The sequence below is a fragment of the Mus musculus genome, chromosome 4 (assembly GCF_000001635.26).
Source record: "Mus musculus strain C57BL/6J chromosome 4, GRCm38.p6 C57BL/6J".
Classification (NCBI taxonomy): domain Eukaryota; kingdom Metazoa; phylum Chordata; class Mammalia; order Rodentia; family Muridae; genus Mus; species Mus musculus.
In genome coordinates, this window is record NC_000070.6 from 85,511,205 (window position 1) to 85,531,382 (window position 20,178).

General features: G+C 41.5%; 1 protein-coding gene across 4 annotated transcripts in view; it reads left to right on the forward strand.

The window, feature by feature from the left end:
* The first annotated feature begins 2,647 nt into the window (after window positions 1-2,647).
* Adamtsl1 (ADAMTS-like 1) overlaps window positions 2,648-20,178 on the forward strand; it is a 914,539-nt gene continuing 897,008 nt past the window's right edge. For 2 of the 4 annotated variants that reach the window (XM_006538374.2, XM_006538376.2), the window contains exon 1: window positions 2,648-3,319. In XM_006538374.2, coding sequence (XP_006538437.1) covers window positions 2,816-3,319 — 504 coding nt within the window. In that variant the 5' untranslated portion in view covers window positions 2,648-2,815. The remainder of the gene's footprint in view (window positions 3,320-20,178) is intronic. The other 2 variants (XM_006538377.2, XM_006538375.2) reach the window with 2 other exon arrangements.

The window sequence follows — 20,178 nt, forward strand, 5'->3', positions numbered from 1 at the left end:
CACACACATACACACACACACACACATACACATACATACACACACATACACACACACATACACACACACATACACACACACATACACACACATACACACATACACACACATACACACACACACACATACACACACATACACACACATACACACACATACACACACACATACACACACACATACACAAACACACACACACACGCACACACACACACACATACACACACACCACACACACACACACACACACACACACACACACACACACACGACAGGTCTGGAGCACTGGAGGAGCAATCCTATTCCTATCCATCTTAGGAGGAAATTTCTGGACTTTGGACTCCACTTTTGCTCCAGGAGTGTTCTGCCTGGTCCCATGGCTCTTTGGCCCCACAAAGGTGGAGGAAAGATCAAAACCCAGTGAACCATATGTAGAGTAGAAATATCACTGAGAGGAACAGGGAGACTTTGAGTCAGCCCAGTGATGGCATGGCTCCTCCAAGGGTAGGGTTGGTGCTAGCCAAATACTCTCCTACTGCAAATCTCAGGCAGGAGGTCTCAGAGCTTATGGCAGGGTTGCCACTGGGGTGAGATGAAGAGCAATTGCTGGTGGCTGGGGTCTCCTAGATCTCAGGACTTGCTTGGGCTTGGAAGTGTTAAGCCTTTTAAGCCTGTTAAGGCTTTTGCTTCTTAGCATCCACCCTGTATATCACCTAGGCAACTTGATTCTTAATGCAGAAAAAATACTTTTTCTCAGTCATTCTTCAAACTGCCAAATGAGGTGTAGGACTTTAAAGGAGTTTGACAACCTATAGGACCGCAAATAAACAAAATCCCAACAGACTTTGAATCTGGTGCCTGAGAGTGGATCTGGATGTGTAGCCTGGGCGGTGCTCTGAGGAAGGGCCATCCCCTCACAATACACAAGAAGAGAATGCTTTCCTCCGCAAGACATACAGCACCATTCTGTTCTCCAGCAGTCAGACTAATATCCACATGGGAAGGTCTGGAGTGCTCATGAACAATCGCTATAAGCATCTTCCTAGGTGGTCTCTTTCCTTTTGGACTTTCTAACTTTTAAAAAAATAATCCTACACCTGATTCCCATGTTAATTAACTTTAAATGTCTGTGTACTTCTACTGTCTCATTGTTGGAGAGATAGAAGTCACTTTATGTTCCTGGCTTTTAGTTTCTTTGCTCAGTGTGGTGTCTATTGGATTAGATTGGAAAATTTGAGGGTTTGGAGTGTTCACCTAAGGTAGAAACTCCCTCTGAGTGCCGAAGTTCTCTGGCTGTGTCACCTCCTGGACCTGGTTCTGTCCCCGGCACCTTCCCAACCATCAAGAGTCAGCATCAGTGTACTTATGTCAGGGTGGGATGATCTCTGCCCAGCCTGCAGGCTGTTTATGGAATGCATTCAGGGCTGCTACCCAACACTGCTGCATAGTCTGCCCTGTCTCTTTTGATTTTGTCCATGTGTGTTTTAGGTACCTTACCCCACAAAATATGAGCACCTCCTACCCTCCCCGCCCCTGCCAGCCCTTCCATTTGCTGCTAAACTTGTGATTCACCCATCCTAGTACCACATTTTCCATCTTCCATAGAAAATCTTTGCCATGGCAGGGTCTGTGTTGGATGGGGGAAGTGGGGGGTGTGTGGAGGGGTGGGTGGGTGGGGTGGGGGGTATTGGTCTTTCCCCTTTTTAATTTTAAAAGCCATGTAAAGCTCCTCATCAATTTATGACAAACAAATTTGACCTCTGAGTTTTAGCATCCCAGAACGTAAAATCACAAAAGTACTTTTTTTTTCATACTTCGGCAACTCAAAAAAATGCACATTATGAGAAAATAGATAAATTCTGAGAAAATTCCCCTTTAATGCCCCCACCCACCCACCCACATACACAACAAAACAAACAAATAGCAAAGCCGCAAGTCTACACACAAAGATTGAGGTTGAGACATCTAGCATTTATTTCCTTAAAGCAATTTGCCCATAGCTTCGCCTCTCATTCCCTGTTGATCTCAGTTCCTGATGGGCTATGACATTTAAGCATAGTGCCCAGTGAATAGGAAGATATCCAGGAATCTGAAGACTGAGTGAATGGTTGGTTGCTAAGGAGTATGGCAGCGTCGTCATAATTTGTTGCTGGGTTCATCCCAGCGAGTCCGCACATGGGAACTTTATAGAAGTGATTTCAGGAGGGCAGGGCTGACTCCCCTTATCATAGAGTTTACTGAAGTGGGGCCAGTTCCCCGCCTCTTCCAGCTTTGCTGCCAAAGTTGGAGAGGGGTGGAGTGGCCTGGAAGACTGTTGGGAGGGTGGGGACTTGCTTTCTTATAAAGATGCTTTGGGCAAGCTACTCCAGGGCTCCAGGCTTTCAGGGAGAAAAGAGCTGGGGCTGAGTGGCAAAAGATTGCAACAGAGCGCAAAGCTATTTTGTTTCAGAATAAGCTTGAAGTGGAATAAAAACGTGGACCAGAGAAAGGGAGATGAAAAACTACCAACCAAGCTAACCTAATTGATCCCACCTCTTGGGTCCCCTGCTGTGCGTGGCACTAGCTCCAGCTCCAGCTCCAGTTCCTCGGAACCCAACTGTTGTGGGTCCCAGGTTACTTCTTTACCAGACTCACACAGCAAAGCAAACCAGTTTCATGATAGAATCACCGTGAGTGATCTGAGGACAACTGTCCACCTACAGACATTGCATTGTCCCAGTCTGTGAGATCACACGTTTCTTAATGGTCCCCTGTCCCGGGAGACTCTGGCGCAGCCCAAAAGGCAGCTGGGGTCCCCAGAGCACCAGCCAAAAGAATGAGCTTGCTAGGGTCCGGCTCTGGGCACCGAAGGACCTTTCCCTCTCAGGATGGCCAGGGTGGCATTCCAAACTGGAGCAAAGCGAACAGCTGTGACCTTCCTTTAAAAATGAAGAAAGAGGCAGAAAGCAGCCCTGCTCGTTTTTTTATCCCCACCCCCACCCCCGGACACATCGTGCTGCCTGGACGGCGCTTGGCTGACCCTAGAGGGAGGAGCAGGAGGGTGCTGGGGCGGGGTCGCCCAGCCACCGGGCGGGGACTGCCCCACTCACGCGGAACGCCCCCAGCCAGGCGCACGCGCTCCCATTCAAAGCAGCAGGGCTGCAAGGCCGCTGCAGTGACGCGCCCACCCGGCCCTGTGCTGCGCCTGCCAGCCTGGGGTCCGCAGTTATCGCTCCACAACTCCTCCAGGACCATGGCAAGGCTGGTGACGCGTAACCGCCCCGGGTTCCTGGCTCGCCTCATCGGTGGCATCTGGTGCCTCCTCTGTGTCGCAGGACAGGTAGGACAGCCGGCGCATCTCCTATCCTCCTGGGCTCCCCACCCCACTCCCTACCCCTTCTGGTCACTTAGGGGAAGCACACTTTTTCGTGAAGCTCTGTCCCGAAGTCGAGCCTTCTCGGGAGCTTGGGACAGGTGGCGGAGAGTTGAATCTGAAGTGGGTGCTGGCATCTAGCTCCAGGTCTGCGGAGTCAAGCTCTGGGCAGAACTTACCAGGACCCTGTCCGGGCTTCTCCCCTGCGCCCAGGACTCCCTTTCATTTGAGCAAAGTCAGGGGAGAAGGCAGAGGCTGAGCCCGGGAGCTGTCATTTCGTATTGCCTGCAATCCGCACCCCTTCTGAACTCAACCCTTCGCTGAGTCTAGCTTTCTCGCTTTCCTGGGAAAGGCTTATTGGCACACTCGTCCTGGTTTCAAATTTTCCAACGCCCTGTGAACAACTGACACTGTCACCCAGCGCCCCTTTGTGTCCAGGGAGGGCTGTGATAAGATGTGAGAACTGCACAACAGGTGGGCTTCCCAGAAGCCTGCGCAGGTGGGTAGGTTGGGGGGGGGGAGTGGCCAGTGAGTTTGCCTGAGGATGAGTTCTGGCCACCCCTATTCTGAATCCCACCTAGAAGGGCCGTGAGAGTATCAAAGCCACAAGGGAGGGTCCTGTTAATGTGTGAGGCACCTTTGCCTGGCTTTTAAGAAACATGTAACTTCTAATTATCACCCACGACTTGGGCAGTTTGTTCATGATTTAGCCTATATAGATGCGATTTTTCCAGGGTTATTTTGGTAATTTTGGGAAAATGGAATTATCGCCAGATAGCCTCCTTTCCTCTGCGTTGCTTATGGAGACTTGTCCAAATTGGGGGATTTTCTTCCTCTGTTTTTGCTTAGATTTTGAAATTCGTTTGCATATCTCTGTGTTAGTAGTGGTTATTTTCTCGGCAGCGGTACCCTTTTGGAGACAGAGAGAATTGGGCATGAATGTTCCTGAGAGTCCTAGAGTAGGCTGGGACAGAGGGCCACAGGCTGCGTTGGTCAGTAATGGAACTTTTCAGACATCCACCTAGATTGGGGTGGATCATACTAGAAACAATGGTGTTAGTTACAAGCATGTTTTGTTCCTGCCAGTCTTGGTCTATGGCAGATTTTTCAGCCGTGGTAGAAAGACCTATCTATGGAAGTTCTTGTGGTCACGGACAAATCGCTCCCAGGTGACTGAACTTTGTTGCTAGAATAAAACCTGTGCCCCAAAACGCTCTGGCCTGGGGTATAAAACTTGGTATAGAACCACGACTCCCAATCAGTTCTTAAGAACATGAGGGGGGCTTAAGTATAAGTATGGGAGCCTCGACATGACACTTCCTCCAGCACCGAGTCTAACGGGCCATTGATTGAGGCTATTACCTTTTCATTTCGTCTTGGGTGCTATGAGGATCTTAGCCTGCTTTCTACATAGTTCCACCAAGCAGCAACAGTACCAGACAGGTCCTTCAGGCACATCAAGGCTAATCCCTCACCATCTCCTTTAAAATGTTCACATGGATAGAAATTCTACCTCATCCTTGAGGTTTGGATAAACTGTTTGCTAATATTGAATCCAACAAAGGGGTTGAGTAACCCACAATGAATATTCTTAGACTCCTGGGGATTTTGTTTTGCTTTGATTTGGTTTTTGTTTCAAATGCTTTGCTTACTCAAACCTGTTTCAAGTCGTTCTGGGCTCTTTGGCATGCAGAGCAAACTGATCGTCCAAGCCCTGCACACCTGTTCTCCTTGCCCTGCATCATAACCATTCCAGGAGGAAGCTTGTAAATGCAAATTTGGGCCTTGTGCTTGTAAGTGGGCCTTTGCTTTTCCACGCCTCAGCTGCTCTTCACACAAGCTGACAGATCAGAAGCAGGTGGAGAGGAGTTTAAGGTGGTAAATGGGGTCTGATACATCCTAGTAGAATCTAGATTCCTTTGAGGGTTGGCTTGGGGTGGGTACTACGGTAGCTATTTTATAGTTTATTGTCTTCCTTTAGCAAAACCCACACATGGATATTTTCCCAATCACTAAGTAGAACAGGTCAGAACTTTGAGGATATTTAATATTAAGCAAAGAAATCAGTTTACAGCCAACAGCCAGTATCATATGATTTGGACATGGTTAGGCGTTTGCATAGTTCTTAGGCTTTTAAAATTAAACCTCTCACTACATGAATGTGCTAGGGTTATCAGACATTTCTTGAGTATATTGAACCCGCAGTAGGAGTGAGGTCATGAAGGCCCCGATTCCCAACCCAATTGCTCCAGTACTTCAAAAATCAAATTCCATCTTTTCTCATCTTTTTTTCTGCTTCCAGCAGTTATTTCTTTTTGCTTCTGATTGTTACACTCTTATTTTGTAAGCTCTGTCGGCTTCCTCCTTAGGGCCCCAAAAAGCTGGTTATTTTACTGGTTATCCTCATTATATAAGCTGAACCCAACTCTATGCATTATTCAAGTTGTTCCTACATAAGGATGTGCACAGATGAGGATGGTTAACTGGTGTGTTGGAAATAAACACAATTCGTTACTACTGCGTTAAAACGGTATTTTGTAATTTGTAGTGGTTCATTCAAACACAGGGATATTTTCCTTCCTGGCAGTATTTCAAATGTTATCTGTAGTAATTCAGTAGTGATGCAGTCCCATGAGTGTCAGAAAGAGTTGGTGGTTTCTTGGACTCATTCTCAACTAAGTTCCTTGAAGAAGACACGCCTGTGTCTTTTTTTGTGGTGTGTAATTGCTATTTTTTCTAAAGATTTATTATTTATTTAATGTATGTGAGTACACTGTCACTGACTTGTGACACATCAGAAGAAGGCATCAGATCTCACTAAAGATGGTTGTGAGCCACAATGTGGTTGCTGAGAATTGAACTCAGGACCTCTAGAAGAGCAGTCAGTGCTCTTAACTGCTGAGGCATCTCTCCAGGCCATTGCTATTGTTTTTATTGTCTTTCACTTTGCCAGAATAATGACAACTCTGCATGGTTGAAAACAAACTCTGGGCTTTGAAAGAAATTTAATGCTTCAACTACTTGCCCCAAGCAAGGAGTCTCCTGAGCTCAGATGCTGTACTTAGAGGCAGCCTTTTTGTTTGAGTGGTGTTATTTTGAGATATAGTTGGCACACAGTAAGCTGTTCATGTTTAAAATGTAAAACTTGGCAAATGTTAACACAGGCATATCCCGATGACACAATATTTACAATATTTTGTCATGACCTTTGAAAATATCTCCCTCTCACCCTTTTGAAGCCAACATCATCAGGAAAGCAACAATGTTTGTTAGTGTGAATGACACTTCCTAGTGTTTTCTGTCAGTGGCATGATACACTCTTATCACTTAGGGTGTTTTTTGTTTGTTTGTTTGTTTTTTAACTCAACATAATTGAGATCATTCGTGCTGTAGCAGGAAGCAGTGATGTTGTGCCTTTTTGTTCCTGGGTGTTTGTCAAGCAGTTTGTTGTGTAGTGGCTCGCACATATGGAGAGCCTGTGCATCTTCTCTCATGGCCGTTATAAATACAAGTTCCTCTGAACACTTGTGCACTCAACTTAACACAGACGTTCAGTTTTATCTGTTTTCCTCATAAGTGTTAGCAGCTTAATGGTTGACTTAGACCATAGGTGATGTCCAACTTTCTAAGAACTCAGGCTTCACAGTGTTCTAGAGCAGCTGGTCCTTCTTTATCCACAAGTTTGAATTCTCTAATTTTGTTACTTGTGGTGTGAAAAATTAGATGAAAATTTCTAGAAATAAACAAGCCATAATTTCTAAAAACTTAAAACATGCTATTATGGTTTGATATTATTATTATTTGCTATCTTACACCTCTTACATCCCAAGTATGTCCAGGATGTCACATTGGTACCATCTCTGGTTTTATGCATCCAAGTGGGTCCAGAGTGTATTCCCTGTGGGTAAAAGGAACTAACTACTATAGAATGTTTTTTCCTTTGGAGCAATGCATGAGAGTTGTATGTTACTGCATGCTTGCCAACACCTGGTGGCCTTTTTAGCCATGCAGATAATGATAACTTGATCTTGGTTTAAATTTGCAACTTCTGAGTGATTAAGCATGTTGAACATTTCCCCATTGGCTTATTTAAAAATTGTATGTAATCAGGCATCCTTTGACAAGGAGAAACATTTTAAAAACTGCAACACTAGATACTTATCAATTTTTCAGAGTACTCACAGAAACAATGAGTATGTGTTGTGGCTAATTTTTCAGAACCACTGTCATGTTGGTAGTTCCTGAAGTATATGGTGCATGACTGTGTTCTTCTTTAGCCAAGTTTTTATTCAAATCTTTTTTTCATTATTAGGTTGTTAGTTTTCTTATTGTTGACTGTGCAGGACTCTTTATATATTCTGGCCATGAGTCTTTAACCAATTTATATTTTAAATTTATTTTCTTACAAGTCTTTGGTGTGTCTCTTTGTTTTTCAAAATAATGTCTTTTGATAGTGTTTAGTAACTCCCCCCCCCATTTTTGTGACAAAACTGTCAAAAGAAGCCTAAGAAAAGAAAGGTTTACCTTGGCTCACTGTTGGAGTAAAGTCTATCATAGCTGAAAGGCATGGTGACAGGAATAAGAAGTGATTAACAATGCTGTGTCCACAGTGAGGAAACGAAGCAGAGAGAGGTGATATGAACCCTGGTGCTCAGCTTCCTTCCTTCTTTTTTTTTGGTCACGACCCTAGCACATGGAAAGATACTGCCCACACCCAGGGTCTTCCTACCTGTTACACCAATCAGAAAGCGCACCTTTGGATATTCCTATGGGAATGTCTCCTAGTCGTTCTGAATCATACCAAGTTGACAAGATCTCAGGGGTGTTTTAATTTTGATGCAACTGGAATTTCTGAATTGTTTTAAAGGAGATTTTTGATTTTGAGCCTTTCTAAGACACATTTGTCTAGGTCAAAGGCACAGGGCCTTACTTATAGACATACAGTAGCTTTAGATTTTTTTTATTTAGTGTGTGTTCCATTTGCAGTTATATTTCATATATGATGCAGAATATAGCTTTATGTTTGTGTTTCATCTGTGGATATACAGTTATAGAACAGCTCAAAAATATATTACCCTGTCTCTATCAAATTGTCTGTGTGCCTTCATCAAATCACCGTTCAGAGGTGCATGGGTCTACTTTCAGATTCCTTATTGTATTCTAGTGCACAGATCTCCTGTCATGCTTCTAGGTATTATATTGCCATAGCTTCTTTTTTAAATCCAATTTTATTTTTAAGTAGTCCTGGGAATTGAACTCAGGGCCTTCACACATGCCAGGCAAGTGCTTTTAATTTGCACCTCTTTGATAAGAAGTCTTGAACTCAGTTCACTTTTAAAATTTTGTTTTCAAGGATTTTGATCTAGCTATGCTGTGCATATTTTATATGTGTTCAACAGTTTTTTTAAAATGCAGGCAGAGAGCTGAGTTGGGAGTGTTTTAATTTCTAGATCTTCTTTGAGGAGAGTTTTCATTCGCAATATCAAGTTTTATGATCCATGAATATGGTATATGTCTGCATTGGTTAGTTATTCTAAGTAATAGTTGATGATTTTCAGTATACAGATGTTACACAAGTTTTGATTGAAATTTTCTACCCCTCCTTCCATCCTTCCCTCCCTTTCTCCCTCTGGATCATGGTATTAGAGTTTTCTAGAGAACAGACCTTACATGTACGTGTGTGTGTGTGTGTGTGTGTGTGTGTGTGTGTGTGTTAAACTGGACTACTGGCTTACACAGTTGGGAGACTTGATAGTTCAACGGTTGCTGTCTACATGTTGGAGACACAGTAAATCCAGTGGCTATTCAGTCAAGAATTGAAGGCCCTCGAGCTCCCAGGATAGCTCCTGGTGGGTCTTCATGGAAGGGCTGAAGAGGCTGGATCTCATATAGTAGTAACAGACACACTAATTCAGGAAACATAGGGTTTGCACATGATGACTCAATTTCTCGTTTCCACTTTCGTTTCATGTGGTCCCCACCATACTGGATGGTGCTACTGTATTTACTGTGGGTTGTTCCTCTTCAGTTATTGTTCTGATGGTAATCTCCTCTGGACACTCCCCTCTGGGAAAACAACATCATTCTCTCAAAGGCCACTCAAGACCAACACTGTAATATTAGTATTATCCCTTAATTTATTCTGGGTTTGGAGAGAGGCCTTAGCTGTTAAGAGCACTGGCTGCCATCTCTGAGGACCCTAGTGAAGTTCCCAACACCCACATCCCTCCAGTCTCAGGGGACCTGGCGCTTTCTTCTGGCATCCTTGAGCATTGCGCGCATATGGTACAGATAAATACATGCAGTTAAAACCCTCACACCGTAAGACAGCTTAAGAAAATCTTTAAGATATTATTGGATTAAATTAATTAACTGTGTTTTGATTATTTCACATCCAGGTCCTTGGGTGATTTTTTTGTTTTATTTTTTTAATTTAAAATTTTAATTCATAAAATCTTTTAAAAATTCTTTTTGGGTTTTGGTAGCAAAGTAATGCTGGCCTCATTAACTAAGCAAGGAAGTGATTTTTGCTTTTCAATGTTCTGGAAAAGTTTGCATATGACTATTTCCTCATATGTTTAGAAATTTAGCCTTGAGACCATATGGATCTAGAGTTTATTTTGTGAGAAAATTCATGACTATAATTTATCTTCTTGAGAAGATAGGCCATCCAGACAAGTATTAATGGTTTGTCTTTTATATTTTCTAATGCCATCTAAGTTGTTTAATGTATTGGTAGAAATAGTTCATAATATCTCTATCAAGTATCCTCTTAGTACTACTAAGAATGTTAGATCATAGTATCATACCTGATAGTGATATTGATTTTTTTCTGATCAATATTCTCAGTAAATTTTTTATTTTACTAAGACATCTTTTGTATGGATGTTTGACTGCACAAATATATGTGTATCACATTCAAGCCTGGTGCCCACAGAGGCCAGAAGAGATTATTGGATTCCCAGGAGCTGAAGTTAACAGACAATTGTTGACCACTGTGTAGGTGCTGAACCTGGGTCCTCTCCTTTGCTAGAGCTGCACTTAGTCCCTGATCCATCTGTAAGGCCCCAAAGTCAGCCTTTTGTGTTGAGAATTTTGTCTGCTGTGGATTTGTTTCCCTTTGTTGCACGGATTTGTTTTATCTTGGTTAACATCTTACTCTACTGTGTGCTTTATCTCTCTATTTTTCTAGATTTTCAATGAAGTCATTGATATGGGATTTTTTTTCAGACACAGGTGTTTAATAATGCACATTTTCCTCCACACTACTTTAGTGGCACAGTCATGTCTATTGATGGGTTTAGTTTTCTTCAGTTTGAAATATTCTCTTATTTGACTTTTATTTCTTCTTTGACACATTGGTATTTAGGAATGTATTGTTTAGCAATAAATATTTGCAGATTTTCTAAATACTCTGTGTTATCAGTTTCTAATGTAGTTCTTTTTTGGGTCAGAAGAGAAACTATATAACTTGAATCATAATTTCTTGACACTTCTATTAAGGGTTTGAAATAGTCACTATTAGCAAGTATTTATGTGTATTTAGAATGGATTAAATATTTTACAACCATACACATTTCCATGGTTGGTTTGTCTTGTTTAGATTGCCTATAAATATCAATGAAGTCAGCCTGGATGATAACAGTGTTGAGAGAAGAGATAGAGAAGACTTCATCTTCTAACTTCATCTTCATCTTAAATGACATTTTCTATCCTGAGTAATAATGTGATCTTTAAAGTACACTTCATTCATCCTTCTTAATATTAGATTACCATTTTTAAGCCTTTAGGATTTTTAATGTTAGTTATCTCATAATTATTATAGTCTGATATAAATATGATTTATTCCTGCATCTTATTAAATTCCAGGATGATACAACATCACAAGTCATTTTCTTCATCCTCTCATTGTCTTCTAGCACATTAAAGTCAATGGTAGAATAAATATGTTATAATCATGGCAGTCTCTAAGTAGTTGATAATTCTGTTTTATAGTACATTTTAAATCTTTTAAACTATTGACTTACAACTCACCAAATAATTCATCCACTTCAAATGCACAATACTATTAGATTTACAGATAAGTGCAATCATTACCATGTTCCATTTCACACCTTTTGCTACCTCAACATCCCTGCAAAGCATACCCATACATACTTATGGGGGAAAAAAAGGTGAAACCCATTTCTATGTATGATAGGCAAAAATTTAAAAGAAATTAAAAAAAAATTAAGGAACTCTGTATCCTTGTATCTCAGTTACTATTCTGTTGCTGTGAAGAGACACCTTGACCAAGGCAACTCTTATGAAAGAAAGTATTTAACTGAGACTTGCTTACAGTTAGAGGAAGTTAGTCCATTATCTTCATAGTGGGGAGCACGATGGCATGTGGGAAGGCACAGTTCCTGAGAGGTGATTGAGAGTTCTACATTCAGGAGGAACAGGAAGAGAGCAGTGAGACCAGGCCTCTGAGCCCATCCTCATTGACACAGCTCCTCCAATAAGGCCACACTTCTTAGTCCTTCCAAAACAGTCCATCAGCTAGGCACTAAGCATGTAAGTATACGAGCCTATTGGGCCCTTTTTCATTCAAACCACCACACCCTAAAACTCCCCTTTCAAAGTAGTCCTAAATACCATGAATCCATATTCTTTATTGATGGTGTATTTTCAGATGAGTGGCATCTTCTAGTGTATGGACTTTTGTAATTGGCTTCTACTTAGTAGAATGCTTCCAAGGATCATTTAACGTGTGGCATGTTTAAGTTGGTGGTTCCTTCTCATGACTGAGTAACAGCCCATCTTTTTTAAAAAATTAATTTATACTCCATGGTTTATTCCCCCCATCCACCCTCTGACTGCTCCTCATCTCATACCTCCTCCCCACACCCCTGTCTCCATGTGTATGTCCCCACCCCCCAACCCCACCTGACTCCTAAACACCCTGGGGCCTCCAGTCTCTCGAGGGTTAGGTGCATCATCACTGAATGAACACAGACCTGGAAGTCCTGTACTGTATATGTGTTGGGGGCTTCATATCAGTTGGTGTATGCTGTCTGTTTGGTGGTCCAGTGTTTGAGAGGTCCCAGTGGTCCAGGTTAATTGCAACTGCTGGTCCTCCTACAGGATCACCCTTCTCCTCAGCTTCTTTCAGACTTCCCTAATTCAACAAACACAGAGTGTTTGGTTCAGTTATTGATAGACATCTTGTTTTTGTTTTGCTTTTTAGGAGTTACCACAAATGCTGCTATAAGCATTTACCCATTATTCTGTGGGCATAGATCCATCCATCCATGGTGCATACCTAGCACTGTGTTTAATCTCTGAAGGATTGCCAGGGTTGCTATACCCTTACATATTCCCGCCAACCAAGCATGGCAATGCTAGTTTCTGTATGTCCTTACCAACACTTGACATTATCTGGTTGCTGTCCTAGCCATTCTAAAAGAGTTGAATTATTATTGCACAATGGTTTCCATTCCTGTTTCTTTGACTTTCAATTACTGGCATCTCTTCCAATAATTATAGATTTGTTGTCTATATTTAATGATGCTGAGGTATAGTTGTATTCACGGTAACACTCTGCCCTGCCCTGCCCTGCCCTGCCCTGCCCTGCCCTGCCCGAATTTCTCTTTTCAAGATCTTGTTGTCTCCCCCCCTGGCTGTTCCCTGCACAGCCAAGCACAGAGGGAGGGAGGGACACTTCTTCCTGTCTTTTCTTTTTTTCTTTTTTTTTTTTTTTTTTGTCAATCCTTGCATAATCTCCAGTAAAGAAATGGCTTTAAAGGTAAAATTTTGTATTGTTTTTTTATTTGGAAGACTATTCTGTTGTCTCACTTGAGATTTCTTTTTCATGCCATTCAGGCCTAAGCTGAAAATAATTTCTTTCCTGCCCCTACGGTCACTAACATTCCCTTACATTGTAGTGCTTTTCTGGGGTTTCATAATGTTGTTGAGGTGACTTGTAAACTTTCCTTTCATCTATTTCCTGTGTCTTTCGCCTGAATTTTGGTGTTGCTGTTGTTGGTGTCTCTGGGAACTTCTAGAATTTTATTCCATGTCTCATGCTCAGAAGTTATCAAAATTGTTCTGCAGAGGGTGATCCAGTAAATGTGTGAGGTTTATGGGCCATGCTGTCGGTGACCCGGTATACTGAATGTGACACTGTAGCAGGAGAGCAGACACAGTGAGCAGGCAAATGAATGAGCATATCCATGCTTCAATAAATTATTTGCAGATGGCGGTGATGGGCTGTAATTGGCCCTGCATCCTTAGTGTTTTGACTACTATGGTAATGTTTTATGATGCTGGACTTTGGTGTGGGATATTTAAACTCATTATGTTGTGTTATTTGTGGCCTTCAGTGAATCTGTGTCACTTTACTTGGAGAATGGTGACTCTTACAGACTTTTCATAATTCCTTCCTAAGTCTTATGTGCCTGTCTTTTGTGAGATAACCTATTAGCCACTGCCTTCCTGGACTGCACATCAGTCCATTACAGCTCTTGTCCTTCTCTCATGTTCTGTTGTAGGGTTACACTTTCTGAAATGTTTTCTTGGCTTTATTTTATGACGGTCATCTGCCACTATGCCAAGCTGTAGGCACATTCAGCACTCTTTCCATATAAGCACCCCCCCCCCCCCAGCACAAAGCCCTTCTGCAGTCCCCTAGGCCAAGATGGCCTAACTCCCTATCTTCCTGTCTCACCAGAGGCACAGTTCAACTAGTCAATAACAAGCATCACTATGTTTTCCTACTCCAAAACTTTATTGGCATCTTTTGTCTGACATTGTCTTCTTGCCAGTTCTCTTCTCATCTTTATTTACTGTTATTTTAGCAGACATCTGGGAGAGAAGGAGGAGAATGTAGTGTTCAACCTGCCATGTTTAATGGGAAGTCAGTGCTATTTATTTTCTCCCATTATTTCTACAGTCTTATCCTGAGTCATCTCCAAATCCCAATACTTATTCTGGTATGAGGTATGCTTTTAGACACTGAAGGTCTTTAGTCACAGCCAAGCATTATCAATGTTATAAAACAAAACAAACAGCAAGACCAAGAACAGAAGAGAGAGAGAGAGAGAGAGAGAGAGAGAGAGAGAGAGAGAGAGAGAGAGAAAGAGAGAAAGTCAAAGTCAAACCTTGGATGGAGGCTGAGTAGAGGTCTCAGATCTATTTGTGGATTTGAGACCCTCTGTGCCGCAGAGAGAGTCAGATGTTTTACAGAGCATGGAATCTTGCTTACAGATGGCTTTCTGGTGGCCAAATACAATAATAGATCTTTTCTCCATTCCTATATCCATCTTTAAAATAGTTTTCACATTTTTTAGTAACTGTTTACTTTCCATTTTCTGCTTAAGTAAACACAGCCTAACCTATGTGATGAGAGATGGAATATAGACATTTTTTATTGCTTCACCAATTTTGCTGTTCATCTTTGGACACCGTTTTATGAGAGAACATGGAATTAACATGATGTAAAATTCTGGCCTTGAAATATCATATATGTACTAAAATCCAGTCTCCAAGGTGCCATTGACATTTATTTAGGGCTCGTCAGTATATTTGATGGATGATGGAGATGAAGTGAAAGGAATAGGGAAGTGGTTTGGTATAGTCATTGATTCCATGTCAGTTTTATCCCTTTGCTTTGCACTGGGATAATATCAGACTAGAGACTGCATTTTTGTGGTAGTGAGTGTGGCATGGGGTCTAAATATTTCTTTTATACTCTGCTCATGACCTTGGATCTATATGGCTCAAAGATGCATAAGAGCAGTGCTTCTCAACCTCCCTAATGCTGTGCTGACCCCAACCATAAAATTATTGTTGTTGGCTACTTCATAACTGTAGTTTGCTACTGTTATGAATCATAATACAAATATCTGTGTTTTCGGGTGGTCTAGGAGACCCCTGTGAATGGGTTTTGCGACCCCAAGAGGAATGGGCAACCGATAGATTGAGAACCACTGCTCTAGTGACTTATTTAATGTGGTCACGAACGTCAGTGCTCTTAAGTCGTTTCTGCTACACTGCACAATTCAGAAGTCACTAATGGCTGGTGCTGGGTAAGGAAAAGCTGGAAAACATTTCCTTTTGCATTTATTGTGTGCTAAGTGTGTGTGTGTGTGTGCATGCACACGCGCGGGTACGGGTGCATATGTGTGTCCACGTGCGCATTCACCTGGCATTTGTGGAGGCCAGCGAGTCTGTACCTTTCATATGCATATTCTGAGGACAGAAGTTATGAAGCTTGGTGGAAAGCACCTTTATCCACTGAGTGATCTTACCATTTCATTACAGATTCAGAGGACTGATTTTCATTGATTCTGATTAAATGGAAGTAGGGCAGGCCCAGGAGTTTATGTTTGTTACTGGTGTCTACCCCACTTACCCACATTCCCCGAGAGCAATCACACATGGTTGGACCAAAGGCCACATTTGGAGAAACACCAATCTAATTTGTCTTAGCTACAGAGTACAGAGAAAGTTGAGTGACTTGTTCTCAGTTTGCTAGTGTGTGTGTGCTCACATGCACACACACACACACACACACACACACACACACACGCGTGTATGAGGGGTGGGGTGTGGGGAGTGAGAGTGGGCCAGCACATCTCAAAACTGTGCAGCAAATTTCCCCACTAGAGCATACACTATTATTTTAGTGTCTAGTTACATCATGAACTAAAGATATGAACCACCAGCTTAAAGTTTCTTTATTTGTAGTATCCTCTGTTTTTCACAAATGGTTTTCAGATGTTTGGGAATTGCTTCAGCTCAGTCACTCTGTAGCAGGGGACCGTGCTGGGAAAGGGAGAGGGAAGCCCTCCGCCCTGATCCACCTTCACGTGACCTGTTGGAAACAGGCTTCTGTGTATTTTCCCCTGGAGGCATCATGCCCTGGAAGATTAACAGATACTGATTTAGAAAAGCATCCCATGCCTCCAGGAACCTGACACTTGATGAAACGGGGTACGTGCCTCTGAGCACCTTCCCTCCACATGTGCAGCTCAGCAACGGTTGCAGGCTTCTTGGAGGCGAGGAAGGAAATGTTTTGTGAGCCATTATTTAGGATGTACTGAGCCCTAGCACAAATCAGCCAAAAAAAAAAAAAAAATACACATATGCAGTCCTCGTGGTATCACATGGGTTGTGATTACCTGGGAAGACATCTTAAGAACCTGTTACAATCTTGTACATTTTATGAAAAATGATCAACGGGAATATTCTTTTAGGAGTTAAGGTTGTTTGATATTTGGTACTTTGGTGGTTGTCACCTGAAACCAAATACTCATATTTATAAATTTCCCTCTGAAGTCTGCATGTGCCATGAGAGGCTGGAATATGTAGCAAGCAGGAATGGGGGCTCACCACCACAAACACAGTGTAGCTTCTATGTGGCCACTTGTGGGTAGATAGGGTTGGGACAATACTCCTTGCTGATGGAAGCTCTATCTATCCCACAGGCTGTGGAAGGAGAGGAGTGTGCTGCTCTAGGTAGACATTCCATTGAGAGGTCAGGGATCCAGCTCTGCTCAGAGATCATTTCCCAAATTAAGTTCGAGAGGGTGATCATGTTATTCCAAGAACATTGCATTTCATGCTTTGGCTTCATTTTTATTCACTTTTCACGTCTTCCGGGGTGCCCTCTAGATGTTTCTGGTTTTTTTCCCCATGTGTATACTTTAGAATAAATGACCCAACGCCACGATACAAGCGTTTAAAATGAACTTTGACACTCATAAACCAAAAACATATACAATTTAAAACTTATGTCACAACCATTGTTTTCTGTTTTAACTATTCGTTTTGGAAGCTCAAGGACAATTTTATTATTAGAGTTTGAAAGACCCTCACCTGCAATCCTAGGGCATGCACACTGTAAATCTTTGTAGCTTCCTGGGAGACATGGATGAAATAAAGACGGAAAAGTCATGACATATAAGTTACTAGCAATGGAGGTCCACCAGTTGGCAGGAAACAGCCATGCTGGGTGGGTGGGGCAGAAGGCGGTGCTTTAAAGAAAAGGTAGCTCTAGGTATCAGGAAAAGTATGTTGTGCTTCTGGCTAGCATCCAAAAGAAAGAGACAGGAAAAATAGATAGATAGATAGATAGATAGATAGATAGATAGATAGATAGATAGACAGATAGATGATAGCTAGATAGAGTAAATAAATAGATTGATAAATAAGTAAATAAGGTAATTAATAAATGAAAGGAAAAGTTGTGTCTTTGACTCAGAAAAGTGAGTAGACCCAGTAGAACTTACTGGCAGCTTAGCTTGTGAGGACCTGTTAGTGGAGAGGTTGGGAACTCTGGGAAAAGAAGCTACAGTTATCTCATTAAAGAAAGCAATTCTTTTACCTATCTCTTTAGCATGGACTAAAACAACCTTTCCTTTCTATAGGTGGTCCTGCCTTTCGAAGGGGTGGTCCCCTAGCCAGCCTGTCCTGTTGGGTTCTGTCCACCTAGAATGATAGGTCTCCAGTCAGGCCAGATCAGGCTAGTCTCTTGATCCCTTTTTTCCCCTTAACATACCTTTATTACTGACCTAACATCCTCTTCTCTGGAGACATTACCCTAAAATAATTTAGGAAACAGATCAGGGATCAGAGGCCCCAAATATTTCAGGTATCTCTGGCCATTGGCAAGGATAAGAATGTCAAAGAGCTAAGAACATTTCTGACTCTTAGCCAATAAAGAGACTGGCTACTTGGGTTTTATTTTATTTTATTTTATTTTATTTTTTTGCCCTAAACTATCTAGATAGACTCTTAGCCAATAAAGAAACTGGTTACTTGGTCTTTTTTTTTTTTTCCCTAAACTGTCTGGCTAGTTTCTACCTCTTATTCTTCTTATTCTGCTCTCTGAGGTGGTAACTCTAGCTGCCATTATAAGTTTCTTCAACATCCCAAGGAATCCCTTCCAGAAATTAGGCACTAGTCTGCATGAGATGTTGTTTAGAAAGCCATTTCTCATGAGTGATTTCTTCTTGATAAGGAAAATGTTACTCAGATATAGGACATCACAGCCTTGGCTCAATTCAACATTCAAGTGCTTATCTGGAGCCAAGAGAGGCAAACCTGCTGTTGCTTTGACCTAAAAAAATTAAATGATGGTTAAATTTACTTTAACTCTAGAAGCTGGCTGGGAGGGACTTCATACTGTGAGTCTAAATCTTCCAACAGCTAAAACAAATGACTGAAGATAGATCCTGGTCTCATCTCCCTGGAGACCCTTTTGGATACCAAAGAAAACAAAGTAAGAGAAGTCCAATCGACTGATGCCCTTGTGAGCACATCAAGAGATTTAAATGGACATTAAGTTGAAGACTTAAGCCATAGTCTTTGTTCTAACCACTCCTCTTCCCTGCCTAGGACTTAAAATGCTAATAGTTCTTCTTTTTCTTCTCTCTCATAGCTCTGTCCCCTCTCTGCACCAGTTACGGACTTCCTTTTTATCCTATGCCAGGAAGTTGCACAAGTAAAATCACAGATGCACTGTGGGATCTTTTCAATTGGCTCAGTGTTAGAGTACCCCAACTGCCACACAAGGTTCCTCCTTCTGCACTGAAGAGGTCATATTGGTCAGCACCCCAGTTTCTTAACCATTCCTAAGTGCCCTATTCAGGGATGTTAAGTATATTGATTAACCACCCATCTGCAGAGCATTCATTAACTTGCAAAGTTGAAATTATATTCACTGAACAATACCACCTCCTGAAAACTGCCATTCTATTTTCTCTGTCTCTGAATTTGCCATCTGAGGTTCATTCTATAAGGAGAATAATTCAGTATTTGATATCATGGAACTGGCTTATTTGTTTAACATTATGTCCATATAATGCATGGTATAGCTTGTACCAACGTTTGTTTTCTTTGGAAGCATGTACCAGAATTTCTTTCCTTTGGAGGCTATTACTCTACTACACATCAGATTTTATTCATGTTTTCATTTGTTGGTGGACAGTAGGTTACTTTCATGTAAGACTGCTATATACATCAGCATTCCATTTCATCTTATATGCAAATTAATTTTTTATGTACAAGAAGAGATGGCTTTGAAAGACAATTAGTTTTCAATTTCTTGGTATCCTAGGAAATAATTTTTTTTAAAAAAACATGGAACTAATAGGCTCTTTTGGAAATATAATTGTTGAAATGAAATCTCTGTGACATTCTACCTACTTCTTGTAAATTCAACCAAATCCACAGAACCAATAATTCTTGTTTTACATTATTTGCAATCTGCAAGATAGAGGACAGTGTGCAATGATAATATTTTCTTCTTGTATGATACAGAATTATGAAAGGAAGAAACAACACATTTTTGTGTGTATCTTAGTCTTACTGCATGTAGGGACATGAACCCTGAATGAATATGTTTAATACAGACACATCACTTGGTTACTGCATGGCATGGTGGGTGCGGATTGAGGTATTGATTGGGAAGCACACTGAAAGGGAAGATAGTAGATTAGGATTCAAACCCTGTTCACTACTCGTTAATCACACTTCTTTAAAACCCATAGAATGAAAACTTGTATTATATGTTGTAGTGGACTGATGCCACTTAAGCATAATAGATTGTTAATTCACTCTGTGAGTTTTTATCTGCTTGTTTTCTATTTCTAAGTTCTTCCATCCTCTCTTGTTTATTTTTGTGGGTTACATGTTTCTGTGTTGGTCATGCTTGCTTTACTTTTCCTTTGTTGTCTTAGTTAGGGTCACTATTATTAGGGTGTGGTAAAACACCGTGACCAAAGCAACTTGGGAAAGAGGGGATTTATTCCATTCATTTCATTTCATTCATTAATTTCAGA